Source organism: Capricornis sumatraensis, chromosome 17 (genome assembly GCF_032405125.1).
Source record: "Capricornis sumatraensis isolate serow.1 chromosome 17, serow.2, whole genome shotgun sequence".
NCBI classification, from domain to species: Eukaryota; Metazoa; Chordata; class Mammalia; order Artiodactyla; family Bovidae; genus Capricornis; species Capricornis sumatraensis.
Window position 1 is genome coordinate 55,122,109 of NC_091085.1, and position 20,273 is coordinate 55,142,381.

The 20,273-nt window shown below is 46.8% G+C and overlaps 1 protein-coding gene across 2 annotated transcripts in view; it reads right to left on the reverse strand.

The window, feature by feature from the left end:
• The window catches only part of GLT1D1 (glycosyltransferase 1 domain containing 1), a 115,378-nt gene extending 95,909 nt beyond the window's left edge, over positions 1 to 19,469 (reverse strand). For both annotated transcript variants that reach the window (XM_068990133.1, XM_068990132.1), the window contains exon 1: positions 19,402 to 19,469. In XM_068990133.1, coding sequence (XP_068846234.1) covers positions 19,402 to 19,469 — 68 coding nt within the window. The remainder of the gene's footprint in view (positions 1 to 19,401) is intronic.
• Positions 19,470 to 20,273: the final 804 nt, after the last annotated feature.

Below are 20,273 nucleotides of genomic sequence, written 5' to 3' on the forward strand. Positions count from 1 at the left end.
GGAGGGATTGGGGGCAGGAGGAGAAGGGGACGACAGGGGATGAGATGGCTGGATGGCATCACTGACTTGATGGACGTGAGTCTGAGTGAACTCTGGGAGTTGGTGATGGACAGGGAGGCCTGGCATGCTGCGATTCAGGGGGTCCCAAAGAGTCGGACATGACTGAGAGACTGAACTGAACTGAACTGAAACTGGGGAAACAGGAAGAAGCTCTTCTGTGGGCAAAGTAGCAACCACTAGTAGATTTAAAATGCACAAACTCTGTGATCAAATAACTTTCCTTCTCAGAATTGACTCTAAAAGCACACTAGGGTATGAGTGCAACACATGCATCCAAGAGTAAGCACTGAGGTAGCAAAAAAACTTAAGCCATCCTCAGTGTGCAACAGGAGGGGACCAGTTATCCTACAGTGCATATGAGGCCATCAAGCCCTGATTCTATGACAAAAACGCAGATCACTGTGACGTTATTTAGAATGAACTCAATACACACTGTTAATGAAAAGACAGCAAAGTGAAAAACCCTGTGTATATATAGCATGTGTGCATAGAATATCTGTAGAAAGATTTAGAAGAAATAGGTAACAATGATTTTGTCTAAAGAGAACCAGGGACCAGAGCTTTTTTGCATGGCTAGAAACTTTGACCAGGTGCATATATGATTTTTAATAGAGTAAGTCCCTAACACACATATGAGTTCCATTCTGAGAGCACGTTCCTAAGTCCAGTTTATTGGTAAGTCCAACAAAGTTAGCCTGAGTACCCAGCTAATACTATCAGCTATATATTACTGTACTGTAATAGGTTTATAATACTTTTCACACAAATAATACATAAAAAGGAAACAAACGCAAAAAAATAAAGAAAACATTTTTAACCCTACAGTACAGAACCTTGAAAAGTACAGCAGTAACAGTTATATGACTGCTGCTTTTGCACTTGCTTCCAGATATCCTGGGCTTAATCTAAAGATACTGCACCACTGTCCTCTGTACAGTGAAGAAGTGAAGTGAAGTGAAGTCGCTCAGTCATGTCCGACTCTTTGCAACCCCGCGGACTGTAGCCCACCATCCATGGGATTCTCCAGGCAAGAATACTGGAGTGGGTTGCCATTTCCTTCCCCAGCCTCTATACAGTACTGCACAGTAAACTACACAGAAGCATAACCAACTTGTAGACAATGCACACGTGTGACAATGTATGGCATGTGGCAAGGACACAGGACTGACTTATATGGTTAGACATGTGAACGCACATTCTGCATTTTTAAAAATCTGCAATGTTCATAAGTGGAACTTATTGTAATTGCTTGAGGTGTGTGTGTGTGAGCATGTGAATGTACAGCCAATCCAACTTGGCCTCTCCCTTGATTAAAACCCTCAAATGGCTATAAGACTAGCCAGCTCAATTGTCAACTCTGCGAGAATGGGGCATACACCTGTCTTGCTTACTGGATAAAGCAAGCAGTGATGGCTGGATGTGTCTCTGGGATCAAGTCCAAGCGCCCTAGCCTAGCACAGAGCACCCTTCATATCCCACTTCCCCTGCAAGGCCAAGTGCATCCCACTCTTGCCATCCTTAGCTCCAGTCCTGCCCTTCCATCTGGAGGATGTCCAATGCATCATGCCTTCTGAGCCCCCTGACATGGCCCCAACATTCCCCAACACCAGCTCCCGTCAGTAAAATTTGACAGCCTCTGCTCCTAAAGCAGCTGTCCCCTCACTATTTCCATTGTGCTCCAAGCCTATCGCTACCACCATCCCTCTGGGCTGCAGTCATATGAGCGAGTCACATCATACTTAGAGCTCCTATTACAGAAATGAATAGGGGACTCTATACTCAATACCTTGTAATAATCTAGCACAGGGGACTCTATACTCAATATCTTGTAATAATCTGTAAGGGAAAAGAATCTGAAAAAAGAATATATAGCTATGACTGAATCACTTTGCTGTACACCTGAAATGAACACAACACTGTAAATCAACTATACTCCAAAAACAAAATCGAAAAAGAACAAACAGAAAAACACAAAATCAGCACATTGGTGGCAATCAAGGACACTTAAAATTACTCTTGAAAAGTTCTTAAATCATCCAGAAGGTACTGGAGTACAAAGTTCAAACCTAACACAGCTATTTCCCCCCTATTTCCAGAGATAATAAAGATGGTTATTCTTCAGCTGAACATCAGAGGAGTTAGCTGGGTGGCATTTGGGGCAATATTGTATGAAATAATAAGAGTAAACATAGAAGAACAAGGATCTAGAACATTCAATCCAAATGATCATAAAATGATCAACTTCCTTACACAGTGGGAGCCTCAGGAGAACTCAGGTCTTCAGAAGATAAGTTAGATTCAAATCTTCAAGCCCGCCTCCACTCTGGGAAATATGGTGAGAATCATCACCGATACTACTACGCGAAGGATAAATTTTTTCTCTCTCTGTTTTCTCGTTTGTGTTGTAAATTAAATGCATAAGGCTGCAGCTATCACCTTGCCAAGAAAGAAAAACTAAGGCCTGGAGACTTGAGTTGGCTTCTGCTCTTACAACGTATTGAGTATCTTTATCTTATCATTTCTGTTGTTAATGCTGATTGACCACGGTCACTGCCCCTCACCCCCACCCCCGACCACCACCACCTAACCCCCTCAACTCCTTTGGAAATGATGATGGCAACTATTAAGCAGAACCAGGAAAGAAGCCTGCAGGCTGTCTAGTTATCTGCTCACTTCAGCCTAATACACATCATGCAAAAATAAGGACACAATGAACTTCAGAGCATAACTGCGAAATGACTGTTATTCCATCTTTAAAACTCTAAAATGAGAAGCCAAAAACAAAGGTGTTGGGAAATGGAAAGGAAACAGTTTGAATTCTACTTAGGAAATTTATACCTGAGAAATTTCTGGCTGATGCAGAATCTATAGGGCAGGGCACATTAGATTGGGTGACGGGGTATAGACAATGCCTTGTTCTTTGTCTATTAAACACATTTTCAAATGGCATTTCAACACTAGCTTTATGATCTCATAAATATTTTAAAATAGTCTTTTTTTTTTTTATCTTAATTCTCTATGGACCAAGACTTGAGCCTTGTTTCCTGCTGGTTTGTATCAGGCTGGCCAAAAAGTTCTTTCTGGCTTTTCCATAAGATCTTAAGGAAATAACACTTTCAAATTGCTTTGCCCAGGATACAGGGGCCTTTCTGTTCAATCTCCATGATCTCCACTGAGTTCCAAAAGGCAGATACAAACAGTTGCTAATCAGAGAAGGAAGGGGTTAAGAGGCAAGAGAGGAACAGCCAAGAAGCAACTGTTTGCTTCTGGTCAAAGTTTGAGATTAGCTGAGTACAGGCCATGCACACACCCTAATCCTGTCGGCAACACTACCCTTGGACCACTGCTATAAAAATCCTCACCAAATTCATCAGGGTTGGGACACACAGTTTCAAGGGCTCCCCTTTGCCTGGGAAAGCAATAAAGCTATTCTTTTCTACTTCACTCAAAACTCTGTCTCCGAGATTTGATTTGTTAGGGGAACCGCTGACTGAAACCATCTGCCCTGGCCAGGCACCATAGTAACCACGTGCATGAGTTGTGTTAAGCAGGAGGTCCTCGAAAGGAATGTAGAACTAACAAGTTAACATCAACCAGAAGAATTCAGGAAAAGTCAAAAGGAAAGAGGAGACGCCAGTACCTAGGTCCTACCAACCTCCCAGAATCCTTCTCACTGGAATCTATCTTAGCTGAGCCATGCAACTGCCACCAGGAAGGATGCTGAGTCGGAATTATTGGCCAGAGACAACCTGGAAACTAACCTCATTACCATAAAACTCAGACTGCGAATCATGTGGCAGAGCAGTTCTCCTGGGTTCTCTTACCCTACTGCTCTCCATCCAAGTCCCCTTCCCAATAAAGTCTCTTGCTTTGTCAGCACGTGTATTTCCTCCAACAATTCATTGTCACATGTTAGACAAGCGCCCACTCTCAGGCCCTGGAAGGGATCCCTCTTCCTGCAACAGATTTGGCACCCATGCACAGAGGCTGACCTTTCAGCATCACTGGGCTTCCCCAGTAGCCCAGCAGGTAAAGAATCTGCCTGCAATGCAGGAAACCCTGGTTCAATTCCTGGGTCAGGAAGATCCACTGGAGAAGGATAGGCTACCCACTCCATTATTCTTATGCCTCCCTGGTGGCTCAGCTGGTAAAGAATCTGCCTGTAATGTGGAAGACCTGGGTTCGATCCCTGGGTTGGGAAGATCCCCTGGAGAAGGAAACAGCTACCCACTCCAGTACTCTGGCCTGGAGAATTCCATAGACTGTATAGTCTATGGGGTTGCAAAGAGTCAGACATGACTGAGCGACTTTCACTTTTCACTTGTCATGAGTGACAACTTGATTCAACTAATAAATTCCCTGAGCGCCTGTTATGTCCCAGGAACTCTGGCTTATTTGGCTTAACGAAGGCTTTTTTTGAGAACAAAAGCATCTCCAACAAATTAAGAGACTTTGAGCATGTTCTAGAAATTGACTGAACCTCCTTGCACATCCCTGACTCAAGATTCAAAGATTCAGTAGGACTCTACCTGTTCCCACATGGCTGAAAGCCATCCTATTTAACTGAGTGTACAAACAGAGCTTAATCATTTGTGTGTTTATCCTATGTGGATTTTTGATAAACTACGATGTCTCCATTAAAAAAAAAAAAAGCAAGAAAAACTGATACAGGGCAGGCAACACAAACTGCATCCCATTCCATAGCCACGAGCCCCTGCATGATCCTAAGATAGGAAACAGGAATCTAATATTCCTTAAGGCCATCTCACCTTGTGGCCCTTTAAGTGCGAGCAGCTGGCTGGGTCCATTGATTCTCATAGAACATTGCACCTAATGTCAACCTGGTGTTGACATTAATGTCTCGTGATGTCAACCTGGCTCAACTATGGTTCACCTGGGGGGAAAGAATGTCACGTCACTGGTGGAGTGAAGTCACCTGTGCTGACGTGTAAGATGTCACACTCTGATAATATTTCAAGAAGTTTTGAGACGTGGGACTTCCCAGGTGATCCAGTGGTTGACAGTCTACCTGCCAATGCAGGGGACATGGGTTCAGTCCCTGGTCCAGGAAGATCCCACATGCCTCGGCACAAGTACACCTGTGTGCCACAACTACTGAGCCCACAAGCCACAACTACTGAGCCTGCACCCTAGACCCCTAGCTCTGCAACAAGAGAGGCCACCACAATGAGAAGCCCGTGCACCGCCATGAAGAGTAGCCCCTGCTCACTGCAACTAGAGAAAGCCCACGTGCAGCAACAAAGACCCAATTCAGCCAAAAATAATTAAGTAAATAAAAACTTTTTTAAGAAAGGAAGTTCAGATAAGTTAAGAGAAACCATGCTCATCTTGAAACCACGATGAAGCTCAGCAAGATGAAGAAGACCTGTCAAGGCAATGCTCACATGAACCCGTGAGCCCTAGCTCAGAAAAATGAACTGGAGAGAACACTGCCCCTCTTGCCTCTCCATAAATGCGGTGAGATAATAACAGCACATTTGTGGGACATGGTGTTACCTTGCATATTATCTCCTTTGGTGAGTTCTGCAAACTGTAAAGTGAATCTAATTTTTAATGTGATTCTAGTGGATTCTTGTACTCAAGAGATTCCTGTTAGGAAGTCACTCTTTTTAAAAGAATGCAAACATACAGTCACAAAACAGGTAAAGCATCTAGATCAGGTCTCCTGAACCCAAAAGACTGCTGAGCTCAGACTGATGAAGTAAATGAACTTAAGGGCAAGGGGAGACAACAAGAAGTGAGGAGTCCTACACCAGATGGAAGAGACAGGTCCCATCTGCAGGGTGAGTCCTACTTGGTCTAATAATAAAGCCAACTGAGCACTGGAAATGTGGCAAGTTGAAAAAAGATGTGCTGAGTATAAAATATGCATACAGGGACTTTTCTGGTGGTCCAGTGGCTAAGACGGCACTCCCACTGCAGGGGGCCTGGGTTCAATCCCTGGCCACAGAACTAGATCCCGCATGCTACAACTAAGAGTTCGCATGCCACAGCTAAGGATCTTGCATGCCACAACAAAGACCCGGCGCAACCAGATAAATAAATACAGCTCAATCATACTTTCTGTATTGAAGACATGTTGAAATGATATTTGGATATACTGAGGTCATAAGACTGTATTATTAAAATTAATTTGATCTGTTTCTGCTTTGTTTAATGTGACTACTAGAATGTTTTAAATGACACACGTGGCTCACTTTATGCCTAAACACATGGAATTACATCCTCTTCAGCTCTAGACCCCCTTCATGGATCACTGCCTTGGCATGGAGAAAGGTGTTGCCTAACAATTAAGCTGTGAGCCATGCTATGCAGGGCCACCCAAGGTGGATGGGTCACAGTGAAGAGTTCCGACAAAACGTGGTCCACTGGATGAGGGAATGGCAAATCGCTCCAGTATTTTATTGAGAGAACCCCATGGACAGTATGAAAAGGCAAAAGGATATGACACCAGAAGATGAGCCCCTCAGTTTGGAAGGTGTCCAATATGCTACTGGGGAAGAGTGGAGGGCAATCATGAATAGCTCTAAAAAGAGTGAAGTGGTTGGGCCAAAGTGGAAATGACATTCAGTTGTGGATGTGTCTGGTGATGAAAGTAAAGTCTGATGCTATAAAGAGCAATACTGCATAGGAACCTGGAATGTCAGGTCCACAAATCAAGGTAAAGTGGACATGATCAAGCAGGAGATGCAAGAGTGAACATCGACAATTTAAGATCAGTGAACTAAAATGGACAGAAATGGGCAAATTTAATTCAGATGACCATTATGTCTACTATTGTGGGCAAGAATCCCTTAGAAGAAATGGAGTAGCCCTCAGTCAACAAGAGTCCAAAATGCAGTACTTGGGTGCACTCTCAAAAATAACAGAACAATCTCTGTTCATTTCTAAACAAACCATTCAACAACACAGTAATCCAAGTCAATGCCCCAACCACGAACACTGAAAAAGCTGAATTTGTTTGGTTCCATGAAGACCTACAAGACCTTCTAGAATTAACACCAAAAAAAAAGATGTCCTTTGCATCATAGGGGATTAGAATGCAAAAGTAGGAAGTCAAGAGATACTTACAGCATTTATTTTTCCCTTAAACCTTCAAAAATTGATGCTTTTGAACTGTGGTGTTGGAGAAGACTCTTGAGAGTCCCTTGGACTACAAGGAGATCAAACCAGTCAATCCTAAAGGAAATCAGTCCTGAATATTCACTGGAAGCTGAAACTCTAATACTTTGGCTATCTGATGTGAAGAACTGAGTCACTGGAAAAGACCCTGATGCTGGAAAAGATTGAAGGCAGGAAGAGAAGAGAAGACAGAAGATGAGATGGTTGGATGGCATCACTGACTCGATGGACATGAGTTGGAGCAAGCTCTGGGGGGTGGTGATGGGCAGAGAAGCCTAGCTTGCTGCAGTCCATGGGGTCAGAAAGAGTCAGACACAACTGAGTGACTCAACTGAACTGAACTAAAACTTCAAAAGTTCAGAGGTCTGCTTTTCCTCTTTTCTTTACTGATAAGTATCAGTAAAGCTTTCACTCTGAAATGTGTCACCTCTGTCAACTACAAATTGGCACTTGCCAAGAGCATTTGCCAATTTCTATATAGCTCAGTTGGTAAATCATCTGCCTGCAATGCAGGAGACCCAGGTTCGATTCCTGGGTCAGTTAAGATCCCCTGGAGAAGGAAATGGCAACCCACTCCAGTATTCTTGTCTGGAGAATCCCATGGACAGAGGAGCCAGACAGGCTACAGTCTATGGGATCACAAGAGTCGGACACGACTTAGCGACTAAACCACCACCACCACCAAACAAGAACAAGGGCGTTTGCCATCTGCTTCTGCAAGATTGAACCCTGTGCTGCTGCAGCTACTGATCCTCAATACCGGCTGAGGGAATCCAGGGTGAAATGAGACACTCTGTGTTCCAGGGAATCTGGTGGGGCAGGTCTTTAGACAGTTAGATATTTCCAGGAACTGATTTCATGATCCCAAACTTTGTATCTCTTCATATCTAGGAAAGCACTAAATCCCTTCATGGTGACATCAGCTTCTCGTGACTAGCAGAAAACCTTGTGTAAAGTAAGCGCTCAATTGCATTGAACTCCCCTATTGACCTTTCTTCTTCCCCTTGCCTCTTTGGAGCAGTCTCTCAGAGCTATCAGAGGTACTATCTCCCAGGCTGCAGCCCTCATTTTACCCCAAATAAAACTTAGCTCGCAACTCTCACGTTGCACATCTTTTTTGTCGACACTTTGATAACATCCATTTCCACTTCCCCTCTTCCTTGAACATCCGCATCCCTCATTTCAGTGTGAAGCACTGAACTCCAGGATCCAATCAGAGCACGCCACCTATGCATACAACCAGCCTGGGGCAGGCACTTTGAGACTTGGGATTGCACTTTCAGGGACTCAGACTTGTGTTTCTTGCTGAAAGTGAAAGTGAAGTCGCTCAGTTGTGTCCAACTCTTTGCAGATCCCATGGATGGTAGCCTACCAGGCTCCACCATCCATGGGATTTTCCAGGCAAGAATACTGGAGTGGGCTGCCATTTCCTTCTCCAGAGGACCTTCCCAACCCAGGGATCAGAACCCTGGTCTCCTGTATTGCAGACAGACGCTTTACCGTCTGAGCCACCAGGGAGAGTTCTGTTTCTTGCTGGGCTTGAACTGAACAGATATAGAGTTGGGAGGTGCCAGCAAAGAAATCCTGACAAGAATGAGAAGTGGATCCAAGAGGCAGAGAGCAACTGACTCCCATCCACACCATCTTAAAAGCAATATCATGCCTGCAGTCTGCCCTACCTTCAGACTTTTTATAGGATAAGCAGCTAAATCCCCTTCCTTGTCCAGGCGATTAGGGTTGGGTTTTCAGTGACATGAGGCTGCAAATCTCTGCTACTATTATAGACCATCGGATTAGAGCCTTTCTTATTCTTGATCTAAAATCCTGTCTAGCTTCTCATAAACCATCAGGGTCTCTAATCACAGAGGTGATCTTTCCCCAAGGCCCTTCATCCTTTCCACAGCAACAGTACTCTCTGACCTCAGAGGGTCACAAAGCCCCTCCCTGTCCCCTATTTCTTGTTTGTAGAAAAAGGCTTTAGTTTCCTAGACCTTCCCTGAGTTCCAAAGAACAGACTCAAGCAGTTACTAATTAGGGAAGGGAGGGAACATAGAAACAATAGAAGCAACCATCAATTGCTCAAAACAAAAAAGCAATAAAGAAAAATTTTAAAAAGAAAAACAAACTCCCAAAAATAGAAAATAAAATAAGAAAGGATAATTTAGTGATAAAGCAAGAGTCCTGCTCACAGACATGGAGAACAAACTTACAGGTTGCCAAGAGGATGGATGAAGGGAAAGCATAGTTTCAAAGTTTGAGATTGACTTATACACACTGTTATATTGTAAATGAATAGTCAACAAGGACCTATTGTATAGCACAGGGAACCTGCTCAATGTTATGTGGCAGCCTGGATGAGAAGGGAGTTTAGGGGAGAATGGATACATGGATACATATGGCTGAGTCCCTTCACTATTCACCTGAAACTATCACAACATTGCTTGTTAATCAGCTATACCCGAATACAAGATAAAAAGTTTTAAAAAAAGAAAATTACAGCAACAACAACAAAAAGAAAACCAGATATCTCAAGTTAAGGAATTGAGGACTTTTCTATGTATTGGGAAGATGCAAGAGTCTGGGCTTGCTGAAAGCATTCCTTTGGTATGCACCTCAGCTATCTGGAGCCAGTATCCTGGGTTTTCACATCCTGAGATTCCTCAGGCTGCAGTCTGATGTCTGCTATTAATAGATGGCAGGTATTCTTTCCTTCCTGAGTTTCCTCAGGGCTCACCAGCTCACCATCAGTGGCAGCTGCAATCGCCAATGACTGTGACGTCCTTGTCTACTGATATGGCAGGAAATTTCAAATTTTCACATCCCTTACATCATCTCTCTCCTCTGCTACATCATCCCAGGTCCTCCCAAGTCGTTTTCAAGACTGTACTCTCCCTTCGTTCCTATGTCAGCCACCTCAGCCCCTCACTCCGAAATCTTTCTAGCATTCAGTCCAGAACCTTCACCTGGCAGCTGCCCTCTCTTGCTAACTCTTCAGATGCCTTCACTTCTCAACTCCACAAGCTGCTTCCTGTCTCAGGGCATCCCCACAGGAGGGTCCCTTGGCCAGAAATGCTGTTCCCAACCTTTCTCCCTCTTCACCCAGTTAACCCACAGGTTTTAAGCTCTAGCTTAAAAAGTTATTTCTCTTGGGATTTTTCTGGTGACCCAATGGTTAAGGTTCCATACTTCCAATGCATGAGGCGTGGGTTCCATCCCTGGTTGAGGAACTAAGATTCCACGTGTTGTGCAGTGTGGCCAAAGTAAATAAATAATAAAAAATAATAAATAAAAGTTTTTTCTCATATGCAAACATTCACAGCAGCCCTATTCACAGTAGCCAGTAAGTACAAACAACTCAAATGTCCTTCAGCTGATGGATGGACAAGCAAAATGTGATACGTCCATAAATGGAATATATTTTTCTGCTATAAAAGAATTAAGTACTGATGCATTCTGCAGAGTCTTCAGAAAGGACCATATAGAGTATGATTTCATTTATATGAGATGTCCAGAAGAGGCAAATCCATGGGGACAGAAAGATTATTGGCTGCCTGGAGCTTGGGGAGGTGCACTGGGGGGTGGAGGGGGGAATGACAGCTAATGGGTCTGGGGTGTCTTTTGAAATGGCTAAAAATGTTCTGAAATGAGATAGTGGTGATGGTTGTGTGACTTTATGAATATACTAAAAACCACTGAATTGGATGCTTTAAAAGGGTGAATTTTATGGCATGTGAATTATATCTCAATTAAAAAAACTGCATGAGAAAGGAAAAGCTATTTCTCTGGGGAGCCTCCCAGACCCTCTAGAAATAGGTCTGTCCTTTGAACACACTCTTGTGTGTGTGTGTGTGTGTGTGTGTGTGTGTGTGTGTGTGTGAGCGCACTCAGTCACGTCCAACTCTTTGTAACCCCACGGACTGTAGCCTGCCAGGCTCCTCTGCCCGTGGAATTTTCCAGGCAAGAATAATGGATCAGGTTGCCACTTCCTATTCCAGGGGATCAATCCAGGGATCAAACCCACGTCTCTTGTGTCTCCTGCATTGGCAGGTGGAACACAGTCTTACCACCTGGCAGGTCTTCCTAGCATTGATCATATTGTAATTAAAGAATCTGTGTGATTGTACTTTCGTGCTAGAATGCTGAAACCTTCTTTCAAATGACAGGGCATAGCATTGAGCTGATGTGCTAAAAATTCTTTGGCTGAGCAGCTGCTGGCTTCTGCAGGGCTCACCTGTTTTCCTCTGTTCCAGAGCCTTCCCAGCGCTGTGGCCCTGGAGATGCTCAATAATAAATATTTGCTGAATGAAAACAATAAGCAACAATGATTTTATCAGGGGAAAAGATGAAAGAGCCTCTTCCCACTGACTTAATGTACACCTGCAGTTTCTGAAACTGGACAGGACCCTGCGGGGCTGCTGGGTGTGGAAACCTTTACAAGAAATAGGCTTCATACAGCCTCGGTGACCTTCCCTGAGTTCCAAAGAGCAGGTTCAAACAGTTGTTCATCAGGGAAGGGAGGGGTTGCGGAGAAAAGGGAAGAGCAGTGAAGAAACAATACTGCAGCCTTGGGACAGGGTCCTGGTTCCAGGTCAAGGGGTACATAGAACAATATCTCTGAGCTCTTCTGCAGAGCCAAACCCCCAGCAGGTGGTTACAGCAGAATTCAGACCTATACCAGCAGAGGGTCCCTGGGCAGTAGGGTCAGGGCTGTACTAGATGTGATGATATTTGCTTTCCTCCTTTTTTTTTTCCCCTCCAGTGCATTTCCACAAAGTCTTCTATTTGCTTCTGTTATCTAAACTACTTCCCATCAAATAAAATCACTTCACACTGTGTTTCAGATGGAGGAAAAAGAGAACACACAGCCACACACTCCTGTACAAAGTCTGGCTCTCTCAACACAGGGACACTGCATTCACTCTGGTGTCAGAGCCCTAACTCCAAAAGTTAGTCCAAGCACTAGCTTTTAGAACTCCCTACTCTGCCGTGTGATTCTGGGTTTTTGTTTTTAATTTTTTGGCCCCATCAAAAAATTAAAAATTAAATTGAACCTATGCCCTCTGCATTAGAAGCGTAGAGTCTAAACTACTGAACCCCCAGGGAAGTCCCAGAACTGTGGACCCAGCAAGCCTCAATCTTTTACCACCTTTTCTTGTTTTCCGTCTCTTGTTCTTCTTCTTTTTTTTTTTGGGGGGGGGGGGCCAAAATAGGTAGCTTGTGGGATCTTAATTCCCCAACCAGGAACTGAACGAGGGCCCTCAGCAGTGAAAGTGCTGAGCCCTGACCACTGGATCGCCAGGGAAGTTCCTTCTTCTCCATCTCTTTTCTTGCATTTTCTTTTCTACTAAAAAGATGCACAGTTTGAGAGTTGCGAGCTAAGTTTTATTTGGGGCAAAATGAGGACTGCAGCCCGAGAGGCAACACTTCAGATAGCTCTGAGAGACTACTCCAAAGAGGCAGTGGGGAGATTAACATATAAGGTGTTGGTGAAGGCGGAGCTCAATACCATTAAGCATTCATATTACAGAAGGCTTTCTGCTAGTCATACGAGGATCTGAAGAGGAACCAGAGATCAAATTGCCAACATTTGCTGGATCTTAGAGAAAGCAAAGGAATTCCAGAAAGATATCTACCTCTGTTTCATTGAATACACCAAAGCCTTTGACTGTGTGAATCATAATAAACTGTGGAAAGCTCTTAAAGAGATGGGAATACCAAACCATCTTACCTGTCTCCTGAGAAACCTACATGAGGGTCAAGAAGCAACAGTCAGAACTCAGTACGGGACTACTGATTGGTACCTGATTGAGAAAGAAGTGTGATAGGGCTGTCACCCTGTTTGTTTAACCTATGTGCTGAGTACATCATGAGAAATGCCGGGCTGGGTGAGTTACAAGCTGAAATCAAGAGAAGCGGGAGAAACATCAACAACCTCAGATATGCAGATGATACCACTTTAATGGCAGAAAGAGAAGAGGAACTAAAGAGCCTCCTGATGAGAGTGAAGGACGAGAGTAAAGGGGCGGCTTAAAACTAAATATTAAAAAAACTAAGATCATGGCATCCGGCCCCATTACTTCATGACAAATAGAAGGGGAAAAGGTGGACGTAGTGACATATTTCCTCTTCTTGGGCTCTAAAATCACTGCAGATGGTGACTGCAGCCATGAAGTCAGAAGACATTTGCTTCCTGGCAGGAAAGCTATGACAAACCTAGGCAGTGCGCTGAAAAGCAGAGACATTACTTTGCTGACAAACGTCTGTATAGTCAAGGCTGTACTCTTCCCAGTGGTCACTTATGGTTGTGAGAGCGGGACCGTAAAAAAGGCAGAGTGTCAAAGAATTGATGCCTTCAAACTGTGGTGCTGGAGAAGACTCCTGAGAGTCCCTTGGACAGCAAGGAGATCAAACCAATCCTAAAGTAAATTAACCCCAAATACTCATTGGAGGGACTGATGCTGAAGCTGAAACTCCAGTGTTTTGGTCAGCTGATGGGAACAGCTGACTCATTATTAAGTCCCTGATGCTTGAAAAGATTGAGGGCAGAAAGAGAAGAGGGCATCAGAGGATGAGATGGCTGGCTGGTATTACCAATGCAATGGGCATGAACTTGGGCAAACTTAGGGAGATGGTGAGGGACAGCGAGACCTGGGGTGCTGCAGTCCATGGGGTTGCAAAGAGTCAGATACAACTGGGCAACTAAACAAAACAAACAAAAAGGACTGGGATCATAAAATCTGTTCCTGAAAATATCCAACTGTCTAAAGACCTGTCCCACCAGACTCCCTGGAGCACAGAGTCCTCACTCCCCCCTGAACTCCCTCAGGGGTTGTTGAACGTCAACAGCTAAAGCAGCACAGGGTTCAGTCTCCACAGAGGCAGATGGCAAATGCCCTTGTTCAGTCGCTGGCAGCGCCCTTGGCAAGTGCCAATTTGCCGTTGACATCCTTAAACCTTTAGCCACACTGAAGGAGGAAACAGACAGAGCTGGACTCCATCTTAGGCCAGGCTGCCAACGTTACGCTATACGCATCGTCACCCTCCCAATGGACTCTGAACTTTGTGCCCGATGTCTGTAGAAACGGCATACCGATGGAAAACCAGACCCCACCCCGGATAAAAGAGCCTCAGGACTTATACTTGGACTCTCCGTTGCCTAAAAGAATATGCTAATTATCTCTGTAACAGAACAAAGCGATCAATTCCATTCTGTTTATCGGGATGTGACCACAGGCCTATTGATAAATGTCCACTGTTTACCTAGTCTTGTGACACATGAATCATGGGTTAACTTTGATCATATCTCTCTTTTACCTTGTCCAGACTAGTTTCAAGGAATTTGGGGAGGTGGGTTTGAGCAAGTACACTTAGGGTATATAAAGTTTTCACAAAAACTGGTCAGGGTCCTTGCCTAAGAGGAGTAGTAAACTGCCTTGGGCCCGCCGGTGTAATAAACTGCACTCCACTATCTGCATTGTCCTTCTGACTGAGTTTGTTCCCCAGAACGCGTGGCTACAACACTGCAGACAAAACTCTAGGTATGGGACGTAGTAATCTATCAAGTCTCCGATGGTGTGATTTAGACCAGGGGTCAGCACCCTTCCCTGGAAACGGCCAGAGGGTAAATACCTTTGAGTTTAGAGGTGGAGGGTCTCTGACCTACTACTTGACCCTGCTATCGATTTTAGCCTAACAGGAGGGGTCCTTTGACACTGATCTCCCGTTACTTTGTCCCAAAGAGAATGGTACGACTTTTTTTTTTCACTTGTGCAATTTAAATTTCCACCTGTACTGTGAGGAACTGACCTGAACCCATTCACCTGGCTCAGAGGATCCTCGGGATTTGGGGGTTCTTCTGGAAATTGTTGACAGCCTCAGGGGATTAGAAGTGAGAGGAGGCAAACATGGATCCCCTTGCTGGACCTGGCTTCCAGCTGAGCCAGGTGACACAGTGGGGACACTGACCAAAGGGAGATGCAGACAGCAGGGCTGCTGGGTGGGCAGGGCTCCCTGATTCTCCTCCACACAAAAGCCCCCATAACCATGCAGCAAACCACGTGCCCTAAACAGTTCTCTTCTTTATGACACGCTGCATGCTGGTGAACAAACCTCTGATGCAGGTTTCTAACATTCATAGGGCTTAGGAGACAATCCCAGAGAGTAGGCCTTGATTAGGGTATTTAAAATTCTGCAAACAGGACTTCCCTGGTGGTCCAGTGTATAAGAATCCGCCTGCCAATGCAGGGGACATGGGTTCGAGCCCTGGTCTGGGAAGATTCCACATGCCGTGGGGCATCTAACCCTTGAACAACTACTAGCCTATGCTCTAGAGCCCATGAGCTGCAACTACTGAAGCCCACATACCCTAAAACCCCTGGCTCCACAACATCAGAAAACTCGGCAATGAGAAGCCGGTACACTGTAACCAAAGAGTAGAAGCCCTCGAAGGAATGAAGACACAGCACAGCCAAAAATAAATGAATAACTGAAGCCTGCATCCCTGGCCTCTACTCACAGGATGCCAGGAGCTGTGACAACCGAAGATGCCTCTAGGTACTGTTCCATGTTCTCTGGGGGCAAAATCACTCCCTCCTCCTTCAGGCCTCTGCTCCCATCAAGAAGCACTGACCTATGGGACTTCCCTGGCAGTCCAGTGGTTAAGACTCCAAGCTTAACCACTGCAGGGATCACCAGTTCAATACCTGGTCAGGGAACTAAGATCCTGCATCGCTCAAGATGCAGCAAAAAAAAAAAAAATCACTGACCTAGAATATTCTATACTGCTTGGTTTGCACAATTTGGTTCAGAAGGGATATGCTTTTACCAACATCCCACCTGCTTGCCCCTCAACCCAAGACACCAGCCCCTTCACACTGACCCTTCCCTGCTTTGTCAACTTAGGTACATACTCTCATGACCAGCCCATGTTTGCTGAGTGCGTACTAAGTACCAAGCCCTGTTTCAAAACACTCACATTTGACCCTAATAACAAGCCTATGTGGCAGGTTTGAGCTGTGATTATGTAACTTGACCTAGATCTTAGAGATCTTAAGCAGGGAAGCTGGCAAGTGAGATCTGAACCAGCCTAAGTCTAGCCCAGGATAGCTTCCTAGAGTGCCCTGTATATTGACCTGTCCCGCGTGGGTGTGCCCATAGCAAGTCAGCATCACTGTTTATATATTGGGTGTTCATTTGCAACTACAAGCTTGAGTGTGCAAGAACGGACCCATTTCTCCTTTTTGTAAGCCCAGTCTTGTCTAACTCAGCCTGCCTGGGTAGACTTATGGTTCGGAACCCCAATCTTATTCATTTGGGGGGCTCCCTTCCCCATGGCCCAGGGTCATTGGAGGATCACAGGAGTCTCCCTCAGAGAAAGTCTGAACCTCTGGCTCTCACTGTTTTCCGATAATTGGCTCCCAGGGAAGTTTGTTGCCAAGGAAACCTTCCCCTCCCCTTCAGGATACACAGCATCATTTCCTCAAGGAACCCAGGCTTTCACAAGACAAAAGATATCTTCCAGCAACTTCTGCTTTTCCCCTTTGCTACTCCCATCCCCAGCAATCTTCCTGAGTGAGTGAAGGGGAGGCCAAAGCCTGGATCTGATGAGACAGACCAAAGCAGAGAACAATATTTTGCATCCTGTACCATCAGGGAAAAAAAAGAACACAGTAACTAAAGGGCCCTGCACCCTTGCTAAATGTCTGTGGCAGTGTCTGTCTGGTGCCCCTGGAAGCCCTTTGGTGGGAGAGGGCCTTTGGGCAATTTGGCTTGACATGTGCCCCTCGAGGGGCTTCCCAGGTGCTGCTAGTGGTAAATAACCCGCCTGCCAATGCAGGAGACATAAGAGACACGGGTTGATCCCTGGGTCGGGAAGATCCCCTGGAGGAGGGCATGGCTACACACTTCAGTATCCTTGCCTGGAAAATCCCATGGACAGAGGAGCCTGGTGGGCTACACTCCATGGGGCTGCAAAGAATTGGTCGTGACTGAAGCGACTTAGCCTGCACACACATGTGGCTAGCGTTAAGAAGTGGAGTGTTAAATAATGGATGCTTTCTCTGGTTTCCAAAGCATAAACTATGGGGGCAGGCTCTGCTGGGCTGGCCACTCTCTCTGACCTCCTTTCCTCACCACAGTCCAGGGAGTATGGCTTTCTTTCTGTTCCTCAAGAACCTATTCTGTTCCCAGGACCTATGTTGAGCTATTACCTTATATTGGGACCATCCACCCTTCCAGATCCCCAAGAGACTGCCTCCTTCTGTCACTGAGGTCTTTATTTGAATGTCACCTCCTGAGAGAGCCCTTCTCTGAACCCACAGCCTCAATCACCTCCTTTATTTCTGGTTAATATCCCCAAATCTCTCTTCCCTTCACGGAATGTGCTCCATGAAGGTGAAGACCACTGTGTGCCTCCTGGCTACTTGTGCCCAAATGAGTGATGACTGGGACTTCTGCAGTGGTCCAGGGGTTAAGATTCCAAACTTTCACTGCAGGGGGCACAGGTTCTATCCCTAGTCGGGGAAGTAAGATCCCATATGTGGCACAGCATGGGAAAAAAAAAAAAAAAAATAGCAGCAAGCACAGCTGCCTTCCAAACGAGTGATGGCAGTGTCACTATCTTAAACCTGTATGGTGAAAATTCTAGTCGGAAAAACCATAAACTTCAGAACACTGATGTATCTGGTGGGCCATTCTCACTGATGCACTTCAGGAGAACTAACATATTCGAAGGAGAAAGCAGGGACAGGAAGCGGTAAGTGAGGCCCCATCACTCATTCTCATGATGAGAAAGCAGGTTCACAGAGGGGAAGTCAATTAAGAAATTATATGAAGCAAGTCACTCTGCCTTAAAAAAAAAAAAAAGTCTGCTATGAAACTTCAGCAAGGAGATCAAACTAGTCCATTCTAAAGTATATCAATCCTGAATATTCATTGGAAGGACTGATGCTGAAGCTCCAATACTTTGGCCACCTGATGTGAAGAGCCAACTCGTTGGAAAAGACCTTGATGCTGGGAAAGATTGAAGGAAGGAGAAGGGGACGACAGAGGATGAGATGGTTGGATGGCATCACCAACTGGGAGTTGGTGATGGACAGGGAAGCCTTGTGTGTTGATGGGGTTGCAAAGAGTCAGACACGACTGAATGACTGAACTGAACTGAACTGAGCTTCAGGCACTAATCAGTTCCCTCCTTGCCCTGAGGACTTTTACCTTCCAGCAGGGAGAAGAGAAAAAGTAGAGGGGTAAATCTAGAAAATTGCAACTGCATTAAAAGATAAATGTTAAGACGATAACCAGGCAGGGAGAGGGGTAGGTAAGGAAGAGAGAAGACTAGTTTGTTTCTTAGTGTGTGGGTGGGAGAGGTGGGTATGTTGACCATGTGACAGCGCTTGTGGAATCTTAGCTTCCCCACCAGGGATTGAACCTCCATTCTCAGCATTGCAGGGTGGATTCTTAACCACTAGACCACCAGGGAAGCCCAAGGGAAGGTACTCAGGATGGCAGGATGCTGGAACACTGGTTTGTACTCTTGCTGCGCCTTCTGCCTGGAAATCCTGGTTAGCCACCCGCCCTCCCCCCATACCCTGCCAGGCCGCCCGGCTTCAAGGAACGCTCCCGGCACCCAGGATTCTGCGCAAATGTCACTCCAACAGGGAGGCCTCCTTGAGCATCCTGCCTGAAACAGCACACGCGCACACGCGGCCCCTGGCCTGTGCCTATACGGGTCTATAGGTATCACTGTATACATGGACCCATATGCTTTTATTCTTTCTCTAGCGTCCCCACTGAAATGTGGCGTCCGGAAGCCCCGACTTGGGGTTTCGTTGCTGTCTCCCCAAATCTAAGGCACTCACAATCTATAGGGGGCATGCCTGAAGGCGGCCCCGGCGAGATGCGCGCGGAGAGCGCCGAGAAGCCTCCGCCGCGCTGCCTCGCGGGGCCACCCTGATGCCGGGTATCACCGGGATCCCCCGCCGAGCGGCCCCGGGGGGCTCATTAGAATCGGAGCGCCAGGCTAGGGCCCGAGCCCCCGCGCCTGAGCAGAGCCAGCGCGCGCCTGGCATTCCCGCTCTCCCCGGGCCCCGCGCCCGCCGGCTGGTCCGTTTGGGCGAGCGGTTCGGTCGGGGAAGCCAGGCCGACCCCCTCCCCGTCCCCTCCCGGTGCCCTCGCCGAGGCCCCGGGCGCCGCCGCACCTACCGGACGCGCTGGGCGGTGACTGCGTTGCCCGTGTGCCGCCGCAGCACCGCCAGGAACAGGAGCCGCATGCCGCCGCCGCCGCCGCCGCCGCCGCCCGGCCATCCACCGCCCGCTGAGGCCCGGCCCGGGGCGGGGGCGGGGACGCGGACCCCGGCGGCGGGCGGCCGGGCTGAGTCAGTCCGCCCGCCGCTCCCCAGGCCGCGCCCGCGCTCTCCGGTTCCGGCGCCGGGGGTCTGGGGCGAGCGGGGCAGCGAGTGGGGCGCGTGCCCGGGAAGGTGAGGGGTGGGGGTGGTCCGGAGGTCCCTCCCATGGGACCAGCACCGGGGCATCCGCGGGTCCCCTCCGTGGGGACCCAAAGAGGCTCCTCTGGTGGTCCCAGAGTGACCATAGCTCTGCATCCCATGGCCTGTAACTTGAGATGATAACAGGTCCCTTCCCGCTTAGACAAGGAGGGCTGGGTGGCCACAGTCCCCTCCCACAGGGACCAGGGTTAGCCGCAGGTTCCCCACACACACACACACACACACACAGACACACACACACACACACGAACCAGGTGGCTGCCCATTGCTCCCCTGGGGACCAAGGGTTGCGAGTCCCTTTCCACGGCGGCTGTCACAAGGAGTGATGACCAAGTCCCTCCTACAGGAACCAGAGGAGGCCACAAGTGGACTCCCAAGGGGATCAGGTTGACCTGATGTCCACTCCCATGGGTACCACCACAAGGGATTTCTGATTTCTTTTGAAAATGGGACATCTTGCAATATTCAGCCACCATTCCCACAGTTGCCTGAGCTAAGAAGCGTTGCCCCCTTTGGAGGTACTGAGATCGACTAAGGCATAATTTAAGTCTGAATTTGGCAATAAGGAGT